The sequence below is a fragment of the Lathamus discolor genome, chromosome 4, assembly GCF_037157495.1.
Source record: "Lathamus discolor isolate bLatDis1 chromosome 4, bLatDis1.hap1, whole genome shotgun sequence".
Classification (NCBI taxonomy): domain Eukaryota; kingdom Metazoa; phylum Chordata; class Aves; order Psittaciformes; family Psittacidae; genus Lathamus; species Lathamus discolor.
The window spans coordinates 45616229-45634447 of record NC_088887.1 but is presented as its reverse complement, the minus strand read 5'-3'; the positions used below and the strand labels follow the sequence as shown (position 1 = coordinate 45634447).

General features: G+C 39.9%; 1 protein-coding gene across 10 annotated transcripts in view; it reads right to left on the bottom strand.

The window, feature by feature from the left end:
* Positions 1-18219, bottom strand: part of SMPX (small muscle protein X-linked) — a 42530-nt gene that overhangs the window by 15331 nt on the left and 8980 nt on the right. For 6 of the 10 annotated variants that reach the window (XM_065677300.1, XM_065677299.1, XM_065677308.1 and 3 more), the window contains one exon: positions 14312-14465. In XM_065677300.1, coding sequence (XP_065533372.1) covers positions 14325-14465 — 141 coding nt within the window. In that variant the 3' untranslated portion in view covers positions 14312-14324. Of the gene's footprint in view, positions 1-3254; positions 3325-9241; positions 9464-13909; positions 14239-14311; positions 14466-18219 lie in introns of those variants that run through there. The other 4 variants (XM_065677307.1, XM_065677305.1, XM_065677303.1 and 1 more) reach the window with 4 other exon arrangements.

Below are 18219 nucleotides of genomic sequence, written 5' to 3'. Positions count from 1 at the left end.
CCTTCCAGATTCGTGTTGATAACTCCAAGCCCTAAAATTTATATTGTATGCCTGATCTCCCCCAGACTTGAAGGCTGGAAAGAAGTTAATAAATAAACAAACAAACAAACAAATAAATAAATAAATACAAATATATTTTCTAATAATTTCATTTCCTTCTTGGCAATTTGACCATGAGGGTTCACTTCTCTCCATTTTTCTCTGCCACTGCAAGGTCTCTGTGAACTTGCCACAATGAATGGGTCAGAAGCCAAGCCCCGTGCAGGTGCTAAGCAACACTCACACATGTAATAATACTAAAAAAACCCTATCCAGTCCAAAGTGATTTCTAGTACACAATAAGATACAATCCATGACACAACTTTGAGACAAAAGGAGGGATAAGGAAATTGCAATTCAGTTATATTGGGTGTAATAATTCACAGACAATAGGAGCTGTTTGGCTGCTAACACACAGCAATGACCATTATTACTATGCAATAGACTTCCTGAGCCACCTCCGCACAGTATTTTGAAAGCATTTAGCTGGTTAAACATGCAAACCCCCTAGGAGTTAGACACTTAACATGTTTTGGGGAAGCCATAAAGTACCTATGTCCAGCTTTACAGAGCCTGAAGTATTTTAGAAGCCTGCCCTCTAGTTTCCCTTAAGAGTTACTGTCACAATGCAGCATTTACATAAATGTTTTGACTGTGATTTATCTCACTGTAACAATTATTTTCCCTTTTTTTCCACTAAAAAAATTCCTAAACCTATGCCTTCCAAAACCCTACCAACAACCCCCAGCATAAAGAAACTAGTTTCAGCGTTAACCCTTTGGGAAATATTCTGTAGTAGAATCATGATGTAATAAGATTGAGTTAAACCACAGTTTCATTTGAAAACTAATGCTCTCAAAAAAAAAAAAAACAACCTGCACGAATGACAAACTCAGTGAGCACAAGAAGAGAAATGACCATCAGAAAAACAGTCTTTTGCATGTTAACACTTCACATGGCTGAGCGAGCTGCAGAGTGCATTGTTCCTTTACATCACTCTTGAGAAGAGGGTGGGGGAAGTGAAAAATCACATTTCTCTGGTAGCCAGGGAAACCCAGAAGGACGGCACCATAAACTGCTTCTGCTATTCCAGCAATAGGGAAAAAATAGAGTGGTTTAACTTACACAAATCCTGTCTGTATAGGGGGAGGTGATACCCTGATTCCTTTGACGGTAAAGACAAAAAGCTCCTGGGCACTTATAACCTAAGAAATCCTTGCTGGTCCCACAAACACTCCTCCACTGCCGCCTGGTGCGCACACTCTTCGAGACTAAACTGCAATTAAAGTTACAGAGTCATCCTGCTTTGCTTCAGAAGCCGCATAGAGCTAAATTTCAGCGAGGCCTTTGGCAGCATCTCAGGTTTGTGTGGAAGTCACAGAAAAGGGATGTAGCTCTGCTGTAATTTCAGCTCTTTCAGAATTTTGGGTGGATTTCACTGGCACTGAGGCAGTTTGAAGCTTGGCAAGGCAAGCGGCACTGTTCTATGCTGTTCTTCAACCAGAAGAGAAGATGTGCCCACAGATCCCAGTCAGCCAGGGTGGTGTTCAGTGGTGTCTGGGTTATTTCTTCCCAGCTGAGAGGCTGCGGTGGAGCTATGTGGCTCATCACTTTAGTACAGCTGCGCTGCAGGAGCAAGGGTGGGGATTGTGGGGGTCATGGGGCTGGGGCAAGCCGTGCTGGCCCTCCTGAAGCAATACCCATCCCTAAGCTCCTTCAGTTTGAATTCTTTGCTTTTAATGCCATAGCAGGAAGCTCTGTGATCTTAGAGACACTGAGAAGGGGCTCCTTTCCAAGCAAGAAGATAGAAATCTCAGCTGTCTCTATTTGGGCAGTGATATTCAATTTATTCATCATGAATTCTGCCTCTTCTGCCACCTTACCCAAGCTGTACTGCAAATAACCCACATTTGACTCTCTGTGCTAGTTACAGTTTCTAAAAATGCTACTTTCTCCTGGTCATATGGTTTCTTCTCCACAGAATTCATAATATATGAGTGTTGTTCTGTATAAATATAGTGTACATCTGATATGTCTACAGATAATATCATAGCACGATTGAGCTGTGATTAATCATGGTACTACTATTCATCCACCTGTTTTCTTTCAACATAAATCTGGCATGTGCAATAAAAAGCGAGGGCATGAGACAACAGTCACATCTCTGCAAATGTAGTTAAGAAGAAATGGAAGTTGGCTACAGTTTTATTTTCAAAATATTCAAATCAAGACAGAGAGATCTCTGTGCACTTTGCAAATACTTTTTATGAAATGCTTAGCACTTCACAAGTCAAAATACAGCGAAAAAATAATGCAAATGGGAGGAAAAGGAAGCGTGGTAAGAAAGTGATTGCTAACTGTCAAAACCCAGCATAGTCTTCCCCTTACCCACATTCTCTGCAGCCTCTTCTGAATATTTAACACTCTTCTGGATTATGTGGCCTCCTTGCCATGAAAAAGCAAGAGGTCTTAATCAGCTCGGGAAAGTTGATAGCCATCTTGTACATAACCCAGAGGATCCTCTTCAGAGGTGGATAAGCATGAAGGCAAGACATCATACCCAGGCTGCTAATTTAATTTGACATGTATCTGACTGTATTAGAAAACTGTATATTCTGACATCTGGCCCGTGCAGGATTTACTTAATTCCTCACATTATCTTGCTTCTTCAAAGCTACTGCAGGTAGCACAGTAATTGTCTCTTCTTTGGAAAGTTCCCTGTAGAGTCATTTAGTATCTGATGCATACAGCTACAGTACACATTAAGTCCTTTCACATCAGTAACCAGTGTGTATGTGTGTGTATATATATACATATATATAGTGCTTACAGGGTTTTGTAATTTCTTAGAGCTTTAAATATAAGACCATTTTTTTCCATGGATTAAATAGATTTCTTCAAAATGTAAAGGGAGCCATTACACCATGTTGTTTGTACAAGACTGTACTGTTAATATATGAATTTGCAGTCTGTGACAGGCAAGCATTTACAAATGAGGTATTAGGATTGAGTGGAAGACAAATGGGAATACCAAACTTTCCCATGACATCCTTCTTCACAACACAAAATTGTTTTTTGACTAAACAAACTGAAAATTAAAAAAATCACCAACAGCAAAAGATGCATCCAAGACCAATCATTGTTTGGGTTTGAATTTGCACTGTCATGATCTACAGGTTCTGTGGAAAATACATTTGCTCAGCTCTGCAGAAAGGCTCTTCTCAGAATGCACATGTAGCAATTGGAGCACTCGCACAGCTGTATTGGTAGGAGTCTTGGATCTGACTGCAGAAAGATACAGAGGCCCATTCAGTCTAAACAATGAGCAATGTGCAATTTGCATATTCAAATTCGGAGTGGGATTTTGAGAAGCACTTAAGCAATTTAGGAGCATAGTTCCCGCTGAGTGTCAAGGGGATCATGCTCCATAGTACCGGGGGACAGAGTCCCAGGGGTGTAGATGCCTAAGGTAAAAATGGGACATAGGTGCTTAACTCCAAAACTACTATCCTCAAAAACATGAACTACACCATAACCTCAAACTCTGCTCTTATCCATCTACAAATATGAGTTTTAATAAGCCTGCTCAGCTGAGTACCAAGGAGACATGAAATCCTGAGCATCAGCCAGAAACCTGGTGGGTTTCCACAGACACCTTCCTCCTCGGCACCTACCTAATTGCATCAGGCTTAGTACAAAAACACAGCAGCATCTACCCTGGTTTCTTTTAAAGCACAGCTTGAGGAAACTGTTGCTACACAAATTAGCTTTTAGATAAGGTACACAGCAATCCACAGGCTAAGGCACATGGAAGCAGGTTTCCCTGCTGCCAGCTGAGCTCTACATTGCTAAACTGCCGCAAGGCTCACTTGTCTACAGATTAATTTTAATTCATTTCTGCACAGCAGCCTAGCTTTAGCTCAAAGTCTAGAAAGGGTGCCCCCTGCCAAGCTACTCTGCAGTCTCCAGGGAGGCAAGAAATGTCAGTTTTAATCCTTTTGAGGAGAAGAAGAAATTGACCTGCTTTATTCATGCATCCTGGCTGGGTATGTGTGATAATCGCTGAGCCAAGGCAGAAGGGGGGTGGCACAAGCACATTCCTTCCTTGCCTTCAAATTATTCTTCTTGTTTGTACAAAAAGTACTCAGGTGTGAATCTGAAGGAGATGGTTCACACTGTAAACCCAGTGTGACGGAAAATGGTTCCTGGCTCTACTCAGGATATTGCTGAAGCCCCAGAGAAGACAATATGATTGCTTTTAGTTTTTCCTACTAGCTGTATCTCAACAGGCCTCCCCCCAAGCTTCATGATGCTGCTTGCAGAAATGGTTCAAGGTTTCTTAACAATATATGCAGGGCCATCTCTTTGAGGTAACAGAAGAGCAGGTTGCTGCAGGGAAGAAGGTTTCTGAATGGACAGAGACACTGAGAACTGTGGGTGAGACAGGAATCTCCACCTCCCTTATTTCTCTCTGTAATCTTGTGTGTCTCCTTACAGACAGTTTCCTCTTGGGAGGAACAAGGACTCATCCCTGAGCAATGATAGTGTACCCCGGCAGGGGAAGACAATGCTGGCCTTTATCCAGCCCTTTAGAACACAGCAATCAAGGCAGAAGGTGCTGTCATACACTCTGGACAACATATTCTCTACATCCCTCTGCCTGCCCCAGGGTCTGGGGCACTTCAGCTCCCCTCTTTAATGGTGTGGCCAGCCAGCCAGTAGGTAGTAGAGTCCAGGCAGTTGTATCCACAAATAGATCATGCAAGAAAATTGCCCCCATGGTAGAGAGATTTTGGGAGAGACAGAACTTGTGGTGCCTCTCTGGGGCAAATGAGTATACAGCAGTGCAATGTGGTGTTCTGCCATCTTCCACAGCTGCCAGAAACAGCTGCCTTCATCGTTCTGCCCAAGATGTATCTGATCCCTGTGCTGTTAATAAAATCCCAGACACTGGTGGGGGATGTAAAGGAACGCTCCACTGGCTCAAGGCACTCTAATGCACATGACTTTCATACCATGGCTTGCCTTGATGGAAATGTTTAGATGCCAAGACTCACTGCAGGTGGGGTCCCAAGGCTTTTACTTTGCTGAGGATCGTCAATCTTCAGCTAAAAAATGAGGCCTTTAGCCTCAGGTCAATACAAGCCTTCCTGGGAGCCAGTTCCAGTCACCTCTATGGTGTCTGTTGAAGCAAGGCACTGAAGAAACTGGAGCTAACTGCTCTATTTGTCATCTTGCCTTCAGGAAGCAGATTGCAGCCAAAGCACAAATAAGTTCACACTCGGACATGTGGCCAAGTTGCCCCGTGACCCAGGAGGCTACTGCTTGCCAGCAGAGCTGTGGTGTTTGGCCAGGTTCAACTTAATCTCTACATATGTGAAACAGAACATGAACATCTTCACAGAGGTTTGACTGATTGACAAAGACTTCGAAGCACGCACATGGTCAACAGTGACTCAGGTGATGTCTACTAATGTGTTAAACTGCAGTAACTTGACAGACAACACTTAGCTATTCCTTAAATACATAGAACTGGTTTGCCCCAAAAGTAATTGTTCAAACTTCCAATCTCAAGTCTTTTCCATTCTAAACTTAAGAATAAAAATAAGAAAAGCATACAGAGTGGAAAAGACTGCAATATGAAGGGTTTAAACTACAAAAAAAAAAAAAGGTACATGTGAGATATACCCATCTGAATTCACTTTACTTTCACCAAAATGGACTGAAAATATGTGTCTTGCCTTCACAGAGAGCTCTTCTTGCCTTGAGAACTAAAAGGAAAAATATTACATTTTTCTCCAAAACAAATGCTTCCATTCAAACCCTGAAGAGACGGATCAATTCAACTATTTTCAGGCAAAAAACACAAACCCAAAGAAACTGAGAAATCCAAACATAAAAGGTCTGAGATCCTTAGTTAAAGGCTTAATTAATGTCTGAGACAATTAATTAGTTACAGTAGAGGACATACTCTATCCCAGTCTTTGACAGTCTTTGGGAGGGCTACTGCATTCAAGACCATCAAGATTTGCAAACACAGAAACAACTGGAGTTTTGCTTTTCCCTGTATTCTGCCTATTTCAGCTTGAATATTTGGTTTCAAGTCTTCAGATTTTCTTCCATTTCAGTACACACTTTGTATACACGTCTTGTATATAAAGGCAGCACGTTTCAAATCCTTGAAATAACACGATCTAGTTACTGTCATCATTCTTCCCTCGGAATAGGAGCATTTTGGCTTTGGGGGAAGTTTTCGTTCTTTGATGTTTCCTCAGTAAAAGCAATTTTGCCAGTCCTGCTCTCTCTTTGTGTGCATCAGTATTGTTGCTACCACTGTTAAAATGCACTAACACGGCAGTGGACATGGGCCAGTTAGCCTGCTTCTCCTGTGGTTCATTTGTTAGGAAGCAGGACAAGTACAGCCTTCGTCCTCTTCTTCCCTAAGTGCATTCCCAGCTCCAGCTATTGTTTGCTCTCAGATTACATTTCTGTACAGTGAAAGGCTCTGTAAGGCTGTGCAGGAGTAACAGCAATTTCAAGATGAGGTTCGCTCCAAGGCAGCTAACAGGAACAAAGACCCAGAAGAGCTGAAAGCTGAAGGACTCGATTTATTACTTTACCAGTTGAATAAGTAAATTATTAAATTAAAGGCAATATTATGGCAACTTTACCAAACTGGGGAGTAAGTTCTGAACACCAAGTCTGAAGGGTTTATTCTACTTTTATTGAATCCATGTCTGTACATGGAGGTCAGCCATTTGTGGTCAGAAACAAATGCAGCCATGCTAATATAACCACTAAATGGAGGGAAGAAAAACACTTTGTATTCCCAAGTTCAAATAAAGGTTAGTCCATCTCAGTTTCCTTTCAACTAGCTGTAACATGCAGCAAATCAAACATCAAGAATAAAGTATGACCAACACTGAGAGTAAAACCAATACATATTACTGTAGGAAGTGCTTATTTATGCTGTGTATTTTGTTCTCTTAGTGCACCTAGAGCATAAGATTTCCTCTGCAGTGTTGCCACTTGGGCAACAGATGTTGACATCACTGTAATGGTGAGCTCTGCCTATATACAATGGTCTACCTATCTAAGGTGAGATCTACTATCATATCATGCTATTTATCTCAGAAGGAATTTGCAAATGGGTGTGAAATAGAGATAGCCTTGGCACTAAAAACAGCATCACCTTTCAAAATAAGGCACACGAGGAGCAACTTGGTGGCTGAATCAAGCATAATCCTATGTATGTACAGAGTAGGGTTAATGACACTTGTAGAGAGCCTGGTCCCAGACAGGGGTCACAAAGCTTGTGCAATACTAAGCCACCTCTGCAAGAGATGACAAAGTAGTTACACAGTAATTTATGTGGTTCTTGATCACAAGGCTGTGAAAACATAATTAGGTAGTCTTTTAACAAACGAAACGAATAAAAACTATAAAACAAAATGATGAGGCACTAAATTTAGAAGAAAATTGATTTGATTAGCACATCAGAGCTGTGATATTTCAGATCATACTGTCATCTTAATTGTCTACAATTTATGTAGATTTGGTAAAACTGAGCTGTTAATAACGTAGGGAGTTGCACTTCATGTATTCAAAAGCAGTTAGACTTTTTACTCTGATGTTGGTACTTGAAAAGCTTTGTGCTGAATAAATTTTGAAGTGTAATGTTAGAGAGACTGGCATTGCTTATTATTTTGGATTTCTGATGATGCCTGTCACTACAGTGTCTGAGTGCTCCAGGCGTACCTAATGCTGGTGGGACAGACCCCAGGTACAGAGAAACAGCATTACTCTCATCTTACCCATAACTCTTTAATAGTAGTCTGTATGATCACTTTCCCACTCTCCAAATAGTTTCTAATGCCCATGATTCCCTGATTACAATTAGTTCTGCATGGGTATGTATGCATGTGCCTCAGGATAAGCACCATTTAAGTAGAAGAACCTTCTCTAAATACTAGGATCTGTTCACACAGCAAATAGCTGAAGTTTTAGGGATTCCTGATATCTTGTTCTGAGATTTCCAAGAGGAATACATTACAGTGATACTTATTGTTTAATGGTGCATTTTATATATACATATATATATATAATCATTAATACTACCTCTTAACACACATAGAAGAGATAAGCAAGAAAAAGCCTGATGACTATATTCCACCCTCATGATTCACTGATCCCTTCATGCCTGGTGTTATCAGGAGGCCTCATGCCTTTCTGAGCTTCATTTGAGAGATGTCAGACCAGAAATTTCATCTAACTCAAGGAATTGACTGAAAAGTTTAGTTCTTAGAAAAATCTATTATGGACAGCGCTGATGGAAACATAGGGGTTTCTGTGCAAAAGTCTGACAATTAAAGTTCAGGACCAAGTAATTGACAGAGTGATCACAGCAAAGCAGTTATGAAATAGCAGTTAACAATTTTTTCTTTAAAAAAAGGAGAATTTCCAGCTTTCAAACAAAATACCTGGAACTTTCTCCCAGAAACTGATGATTGTTACTTGAGAACAGAGTTACTTAAGAATTTGTGGGGAGGAGTATGTGGGGAAACCAAAATAGGGGGGCAGCATTTTGTTACTTTAATGGCGTTAACATTTCAAAACAATAAGCACAATAAAGAAATTTGTTCTGTCTGTGTGTAGAGGCCTGTCCATCTCTACATGTCTGCAGACAATCTTAAGTACAGGGAAGGCAGAGAAGTAAATAACACATTCGTGTTCTAAAAATCAGTAGAGGGTTCTTTAAGTTATTACTTTGTGCTTGTTTCTTCCAGTAATAAAAACACTCTGCTTGAAGACACAGTTTGAAAATAAGAGACTTCTTTGCATATTTTATGTTTCGAAAAAATACAAGTGTCCATTCTTGTAGTTTGCCTTGGAGCAAAGTATTTTCTGATTTTTCAGTGCTTGTCGTGAAGTTATTAGCCAGTTTTCAAAGCCATAAAACACAATCTTTTCCTAACTAGTTTATGTAGAAGCATTTGGGTTTTCATAAAAATATGCCCTGTTCTTTACTCAGTAAAATCAACACATACTTTCAAGCTTTCTTAGGCATCTAGAAAGCAAAGTCTCTCCAGTCTGCTTTCCCCCTCACTTGCGCCATTCAACAAGAGAATGAGAAGGAAACCTCTCCTTGACTTGCAAAAGAATGACATGGTAGGGGCTTACCACAGCATTGCATCAGTGGCAGAGAAGAGGCTCTTAGTTTGTGATGGACAGTTGCAGGCCATGTTAGAGACAGTGGACTAAATTTTTACTTCTGAACATACAAACTGTGGGAAACAAAACATGAATAACTTTCTTCTGCCAGAGGAGATAACATGATTCCAAAGATGCCTCTGATATTAAATTGTGTCCTGGAGATTCCAGTTTTCTCTTTGAAAAGAAATTTCTAGCTCTTCTGTTTTAAAGTCTGAAAGCATGACATAAGTAGACTCAAAAAACCTGAAAGGTAAACTTTAAACACACTGTTAAAAAATCCTAAACCCCTCAACTACTCAGTTTCTTAGGACAGAAACAGAAGTGACCAGCAAGATTGATGGCTGCCATGAAATCCTCAAGTGCTGCTAATCTGGGAGTTCTGAACCAAAGACAGCAGGATGGTAGGAAACCAAGGTCAGAAAAACACAAGTACTTTGAAATTAACACATGCCAAACGGTGAGTGGAGCTGGGGATGGCCTGATGGGCACCACTGAGGAAAGCCTGGCTCTGCCCTTTTTGCACCCTCCTATATACATTGATGAGATCCCCCCAAGCTTCCTCTGACTTTGGCACAGTGTTCTGCAGAAATTCTTGCAGCACATCCTGCTTCTTCATCCCATTGTTCCTACTCCAGCTAAGGAGATCTGAGCTCCTGATCTCCCTTGGTATCCTCTGCATGCAGGATTCCCTTCTCTCACACAAGGGCTGGGTACTTGGGTTTAAGCAAATGAACACATTTTCTTAAAACAGTGGGGTTGTTTCAAGAGCTCACAACACGTCTTGTTACACAATCCCCACATTTCAGGGCACAAAACGACAGGGGTACAGAATGAAGAGCAAACATGAGTTGCAGCAGTAACTGGCTACAATTATACATATTCTCAGGTGAAATGCCAGTTTGTGCTCAGGCCCATTTTCAGGTACAATCACCATACTAGTTATCACATAAGATATCACAACAATCAGCAGTAAATAGCCATAGCAAGCTCCATTTGTCACAAATTAAATGCTTCCTAACATTACTTATTCAATAGAACTTATATTTAGCTGATTAGTGTATGCTATTTTGTTATTAATTTTGCTACGTTTTGCTCATGTGCATATGCAAAAGGAGTAGCACAAAAAAATGTAGACAGAGAAAAAGAAAGTGAATCACAACTCACATTGTACATTAAAACTAGCTGCATCAAACACATCAACTACAGGTGTGTGGAAGAAAAAAAATATCTTTATGACAAAGAAGAGTATACTAATTAGTTAATTATAGATGATAGACCAGCAGCAGGAGATGACTACAGGAATACCTTAACTGATAAGCACTTGATGACCTCCAGTGAATCCAGCTTCATGACATCTTACAAATTATATCCCTCCCACAAACCATTAAGACTCACAACTACAATCTTAGCAGTTCTATTCATGTGTCCAAATTTAGTAAAAGAGCAAGACCAAAGATATTTAACAGAAGTTACTCGAAAGTGTAAATGCGTATGTGGGAATGGGTTTGCAAATAATGACCTAATCTACTGTTTGAAGGCTCCTTATTTTTGATAATCAGTTTGCACTTTGTAATGCCAAGCAAGTTAAAATGGATCAAAATTAAACCAAAATTCACCATTTTGACTTGCACTTTACTGAAAATAACCAATGAAAAATGTCAATACTGGGTATATCCTACAGAATACCACCAGAAATATAAAAATACTATAAAAGGGAAATCGCTCAACAGTTAATATCTGATAAGTTTATTGTACTGATGTGAGAGAGAATTAATTTCCAAACTGTGAAAACTAAACAACACTCTCATTTATCAGCATGCTGTCTGCACAGGCATATTCCATTGACCACTCTGTTCACCATTCTTCAGAAAGCATCACATCCAAATGGTGATTAGTAACCCCATCTTGGAGATGAAGCAAAGTATCAGGCAGATGTGAGCATGGATTTCTTGCAAATAAAAATAATCTTCACTGGCTTGGCATGGTCAGTCATAAAACAATTCACTGACTAAATCAGATTTCCTACAAAGCTGCAGGTCATGCCTAAAACAACTGAACTGATGAATGTCCTCTATAGGGGAAAATCTTCAGATTTAGTACTATTCAAGGCTGTGGATGTGGCAAGTGATTGATTTACATCTAATTTTTTTTGTAGAATTTATGCATGTGCTTAGTGCTTACACTACAACCAAAGCCAAACTCCTAGTCTCCAGTGAGTACTGTGCCTGTAAATCTTCCACAAACTAAGGTTTTGGGTATGATCTCTGACTATACTATTAAAAATCTAGAGACTGTGTCACTGTCGGGACCTTATGACCAATACAACATTAAAAGAAGGATGGAGACAGAAATGACGTCATAATGACCTCACAGCTTTCAAGATGCCTTTTACTTTGCCGACCATTCTGCAGAAATCTTTCCTTTAGAGTGAGCCTCTGTGCACACCCCACATGTTTCTGTCAGGCTCTCAGTAAGGTAATTATTAAAAACCTGATTTAAACTCTAAAATAGCAATCATCAGAGAACAAATACAGTGCTAAATGTATGTCTAAATTTCTCCTACAGAGAGAAACCTCTTTAAAGCCCCACATTAAAAATTTGTATTTCTTTAGGCACTGCTTTAGGCCAACAACTACAGTGTTGTGTTTTAAAAATGTTAATTTTCCATATCCCGAGTTTTCTGGAAAGAAAGACTGCACTGTTTCTTTAAAATAACAGAAACACTATGACAGAGAAGGATAAAAGCAAGAAAAATGAAGCACTTTCTCCTAAATGGCATATTTATATTGTACATAAGAAATAAGTAAATGTTGCAGTGTGTATTGGGGTAATTTACTCAGATTATATGCTATTTCTTTCAGGATTGCTGGTCCATAGCGCTTCTGTGTTCCAAGAACTCTTTTTGCACTGCTTTCTGTTTTCTTTTGTTCTTCATTTGTTTCTGTGCAGTAAATTCCAGGTGATGTTCTGCTCAGCCTAGTTCCTCTGCCTCTTTTCACAATAAAAAGTACTTGTGTCAATAGGCAGAATTGGCAATTCAAGTGACTAGTATATGACACAACTATCTTCTAATTGTGGCCAGCTATTTTTCTTTATTGAAACTTCTCTGTACATCTGAATTTTCATTGCAGCTGCCTGATGCAACTTTATTGACTCATGCTTTTCAAAGAAAATCAGAGGTTAATTCCATGGACAGAAATGATCATTAATCTCCTTAAGGCTCAGAACATAGAGCAACATAGTTTTATGGTCCTTGTTTGAGATCAAATGGAAATTATTCTGAAATCTCCATTGAAGTGCTGAATATTTCCTGTAATCATAGAATCATAGAGTGGTTTGCTTGGAAGAGACCTTTAAAGGTCATCCAGTCCTCCCTCTCTGCAATGAGCAGAGACTTCTTCAACTAGATCAGACTGCTCAGAGACCCCAGCCTGACCTTGAATGTTTCCAGGGATGAGGCACCCACATCTCTGTGCAATACGCACCAGTGCTTCATGCCTTTCACTCTAAAAGTTTTGTCATTGTACCTAGTCTAAATCTACTCTCATTTAATTTAAAACCATTATCCCTTGTCCTATTGTTACAGGATCTACTAAAAGGTCTGTAGCCATCTTTTTTATACATCCCCTTTAGGTACTGGAAGCTGCTATAAGGTGTCCCAGGAGCCTTCACTTCTCCAGGCTGAACAAGCCCAGCTCTCTCAGCCTGTCTTCATGGGAGAGGTGTTCCAGCCCTCTGATCATCTTTGTGGCCATCATCTGGACTCACTTCAACAGGTCCACATCCCCCTTGTGTTGGGGGCCCCAGAACTGAATGCAGTACTGCAGGTGGGGTCTCACCAGAATAGAGAGGGAGAATCACCTCTCTTGAGCTGATGGCCATGCTCTTTTTGATGCAGCCCAGCATGCAGTTGGCTTTCTGGGCTGTAAGCACACACTGCCGGCTCATGCCCAGCTTTCCATCCACCAGCATCCCAGGTCCTTCTCCATAGGGCTGCTTTCAATCCCTTTATCCCCCTGCCTATATTGATACCAGAGCGTTGCCCCACCCCATGTGCAGGATCTTACACTTGGCTTTGTTGAATTTCATGAGGTTCACACGTACCCACTTCTTGAGCTTGTCCAGGTCCCTCTGAATGGCATCCCTTCCCTTAGGTGTATCAATTGCATCAGTGGTTTTCTCAACCACCCGAGTGGTGACATCACCCTTGGTACCATCTGTAAACTTGCTGAGGGTGCACTCAATCCCACTGTCTGTGTCATTGATGAAGATATTAAACAGTACTGGTCCCAGTACAGACCCCTCAGTGACACCACTCACCGCTGATCTCCATCTGAACACTGTGCAAAATAAGATGAACTATGAGCTGTAGTGCTAGTCATAGATGAGTGGCTCAACCCATAGATGTGTGTTGCTATCAGCAGTGCCTGAGAATTCCTGCCTGCTCTCTGACTGCTGCTTTACAGGAGCACAGACCTCCCCGGGGTCCTGTATCATATTTCTGAGCCCCATATACATCTGTAGCAAATCCTTGGGTGCCACAGGTATATATGCATGATCAAATACATGGAGCCATTGGCATGTCAGTTTTCAATTACAGAAATAAAATAGTACCAAGTACCTGTTCAAAAGGAGCTTTTTAAAAATACTGACCTAGTTGTCCATCAGTGCAATAAATTTATTTGCATTGTAAAATATTTATTTGTAGTTAAAGTGTACAAATACAAGTCCTATATTCTGTAAAACTGAAACTTGTGCTTGTGAAGCAAGAAACTAGTATTTTTAAGCTGGTTCACTATTCCTAATAGCTGAAAGCACTTTTTGTTAGGCTGGTTGATGGCTGACACGTGCCATCACATATAGTCTCCTATATGCTCCATGTTTGACGTAACAGAGGATTCCAAGGATTATAAAATTTCCTTCTTATATACTGTCTTTGAGATATGTGGTGTGATTCTCAGTCTTCTGCAGTAACTGGAAAGACATCTTTTGATACCAAGAGTTTTCTGGATCAGCCTGCTTCTCCTAGAGCCATGCAAATAACTTCTCTTTTACTCACCTGCTTCTTCCAGCTACTGTTCAGCTTTGGGGACAAATTTCAGCTCACTCTTTATGTTCTGAATCTCTGACAAGTTGACAGCAGGACCTGGAAGTTTCTTTGCTCCTGGGAGATGTTTCTTGTCTTTCTCCTCCTCTGTCGAAGCAGGAACACTCTGCACGAAAGGAGACCAGTGACCTGACTGCTGCTATAGCAGTCTCTTGAGCATGAGCACAGGTCAGTTATGTGGTAAACAGGAAAGGTTGTTTTTATACTAAATGCAATCCCAATGGAAATTGGAGGCGGGGAGGGGGAGAGGGAGTAAGGAAGGAAAAGATAGGTTATTTTTGGGGTTGTTGTCTAAAATGTCTTAAAACATTCTGAAAAAAACAACCCATAAAAATTGCTCAGTGAAGAGGAATGTGAATCTTTTGGTAAAAGAGTGACAATTTACAGTGTCAGACCATTAGCAGAACATTAACTAGGTGGAGCATTAAAGGCAACTTCCAGGTCCTCCATATTTTAGGGATAAAAAGCAGAGAACCATTTTTATAATCTAATTTCTTTCAGAGTCTCATAGCAGCCAGACAGCTGAGGAGGAAAATCATCACACACTTCTGCAGCTCTGGACAGGAACTATGATAATAGGTTACTATGATAATAGGTTAGAGCATCAAAAGCTCCACCCAAGCTCAGCTTGCATTGATGTTTAATTTTTCTTAACCTCAGCTGCAAGACCGGAAGGGTTATTGTTATTTTATGTTTGAATTAGGGTAGTACCTGATAGCTGTTTTGCTAACACTGTAAAATTACAAGCTAAATAGCAGCACTCACACAATAACAAACATCTCAGGTAACTGCCAAGAGACCACAGTGTTTCAGCACTTGGTACTTCCTTAGTTTTACTATTACTCTTATGTGAGGTAGAACATGCATTTTAGACAATTCCTATTCTAGTCTGAGCAATGTTTTGAAATAGTTTTCCAGCATGAAGTTTAAGGTTGTTCCAGCCTGTTCTGTATTTTATAAAGCTAGCATACAGGGGGAATCATCTAGGTTTGTAGATCAATTAGTACTGTACTGCAAATAATTTAACAAAATTATTTTTTCTTTTTCGATTGCTGTGTTCTCTTGGAATGGGCTTTTGGATCTAATTCAGTATTAAGATTTATTAGCCATCTTTTTTGCTAACATGTATTGACTGCGAACAATCAATTATTGATATTTTACTTCATTTTTTAAATTCCAAAGTTATCTGTCAAATACTTTTGGCCAGTAAACCCCTCTTTTTTCTGCTGACTACATGCTAAGCAGGCACCAGACCAGGCTTTCTGGGCTGCAAGTGCACACTGCCGGCTCATGTTGAGCTTCTTGTCACCAAAACCCACAAGTTTTTCTCCTTAGGGCTGCTTTCAGTTCATTCTCCACCCAGCCTGTATTTATTCTTGGATTGCCCCAACTCATGTGCAGGACCTTGCACTTGGCTTTGTTGAACTTCATGAGGTTTGCACAATCACACTTCTCAAGCTTGTCAAGGTCCCTCTTTATGACATCCATAAAACTGCTACTCCTTAATGACATTATACTATTATTTCTTTTTGATCATTTATAATCTCAGCCGGTGCTCCAGTCCCAGCTACTATATATACTGTCTAATAGCCTCCTTAATGATCTAACATCCTGAAACAGTACCAAAGTACAGCAGGAGGATAAGCAAATTGATACAGAAGGTGTTTGGAGGGATGCACAAAATTGTACTGGTAGTCAAATATGCCATGGACTTGTACTGTTTTCTTTGATAGCTTTCTCGCACAGCTAGCTAATCTGAATAATCAGGAAAAAATACCATGCCCCTAGCCCCTAAGTTTTTATTAGTACACAGCAGGTACTATTTAAAAATACAATCCAAGATATCTTCAATACCATTCCTCTCATAGCGCAAACGGTGCAAACTTTGACATTGTTTTATAGATCCTGCACTCCATAAACTGATGTTAGCTTTCCCTTCTAATCTCATGCGTGTGCTATTTATGACTGCGCCCCTCCCTGTATCACCCACTCCACGAGCAATGCTCAGCTGATAACAGACCTTGGCTTTTGGTTTTATTGAAGAAAGTCTGAAGAAATATATGACAAAACTTAACGAATACATTCATGAAAATGCTCTGACTAAAGAAGAGTTGTTTTCTGAAATTCCCACTCTCCCATTTCTTTTCATGTCTTTACCATGTCCACTCCCTTGACCTTCAAAAATATACATTCCCATCTGACTCCACCATTCATTTGGGTAAGACTCGTATTTCCTTCATCTCCTTTGCCAAGGTTTTAAAATGGAGTGAAAAAATGCTAACCACTGTTAGCAAAAGTTGTATTTGTATAAAGCTGCTCTAAGGAATCACAAGCTGTATTGCAAAAGTCAACAAGATGGGAAAATAGAAAATACAAGACAACTGGTAGCATTTTTATTCTGTTCCTGTTACAAGATCAGTTTCTGTGGTCTTTACTCCCATTGGTTTGGTTATATATTGACTATAAAACTGGGGCCAAGAACTTTCATTCTATAATGTCTGTCTCATATATAGTATCCACATAACTGAGAAGCAAAGCAATATTCATTACCCAACCAAATCTAATTATCAGCACTGTTCATTTATTTTATTTCTCAAACTCTACTAGGATTCACACATGCTATATTAGTTTCTGCTTAATAACATGCATTCCTTCACCAGTTTAATTACTGCAGAGAGAATATGCTTTGATTCTTTCCAGGGGAGAAAGCCACAATATGTGTTCAAGGTTGCTTTGTATGTTTGAGTTTTGAGTATGTTTAATATCTTAAGAAAGCTTAAGTCAACCTGGGTTTGAGTTCTTCAGGGAAGTTCTCTGTAAACAGAGCACTATATTGAAATTCAGACAAAAGTCTGTCTGATTTGGACAGAAAAGAAAAGAATTAGCTCTTACACAGCTGAGCCTGACTGTTTTAAGTATCTATACCAGGTCAGAAGGAGCTGTTGATTTGTACAAAACTAACCTGGCTGCTTCTTGTTTGGGGCTGAATCAAGTTCAGCCCCATTGCATGCTTGGAGAAAAGTGGCTATCCACTCCCTTCTGATCATCATGGCTCTGCTCTGCATGAAGGCAAGACCTCCTCCAGCCATGACAAATTTTGTTCGCCTGTATGCCAGCAAATCCATCTGGTTGAGTCCTGCCAGAGGCAGCCTGCCTGTATCAGGTTGCTTCAAGTCTTCCCTGCCCTTGGCTCTGAAGAGCATCAGTACCTGTTCTTGGCTGGTGATTTTATATTCAAACTAAGACAACTGGCCAGGAAGCCATAAACACCCATCTTTACTTGACTTGTTGGTTTTATTTTGTTTGGAGTATCTGCCACTACTTTTTCCTTCACCATTGGTTTTATTTCTTATTTATTATAAAAGTTCTTGGTAAATAAGATGGTTTAATATCATCCAGAAATATGATCTTTATGATTAATCATAACCTTTGTGATCAATGTTGGTTAACGTATAAATTGGATTTTTTATTCAAAACTCAGTGTTAGATACTCCCTGTAAAACATAAGCATGAAAATAGAGCATTCAATATAAAATTGAGTATTTCACCCTTATGCAGATAAATGGGTTCACAATTTCTGTTTTTAATTTGCAACTGTGTTCACATTCAATTTGTCCTCGTGGATAAATACTCCAAAAAGTGTCACGTTTTAAAACCTGTTTTAATATTGTTAAGCTGTAACAACAAATGACACTATTGGGCAACAGGTAGTAGCATATTCTTCCAAAGCCCTGCTATAACTTTTCCTGCTGTATCCATCAACTCCCATCTAGATAAATAGTGCTAGTGAAATCCTGGCTCTCTTTCCTGACAGCAGATATCATGCTGTCGAAGCAGAGCTACGTGCCTTGGAAACAGTT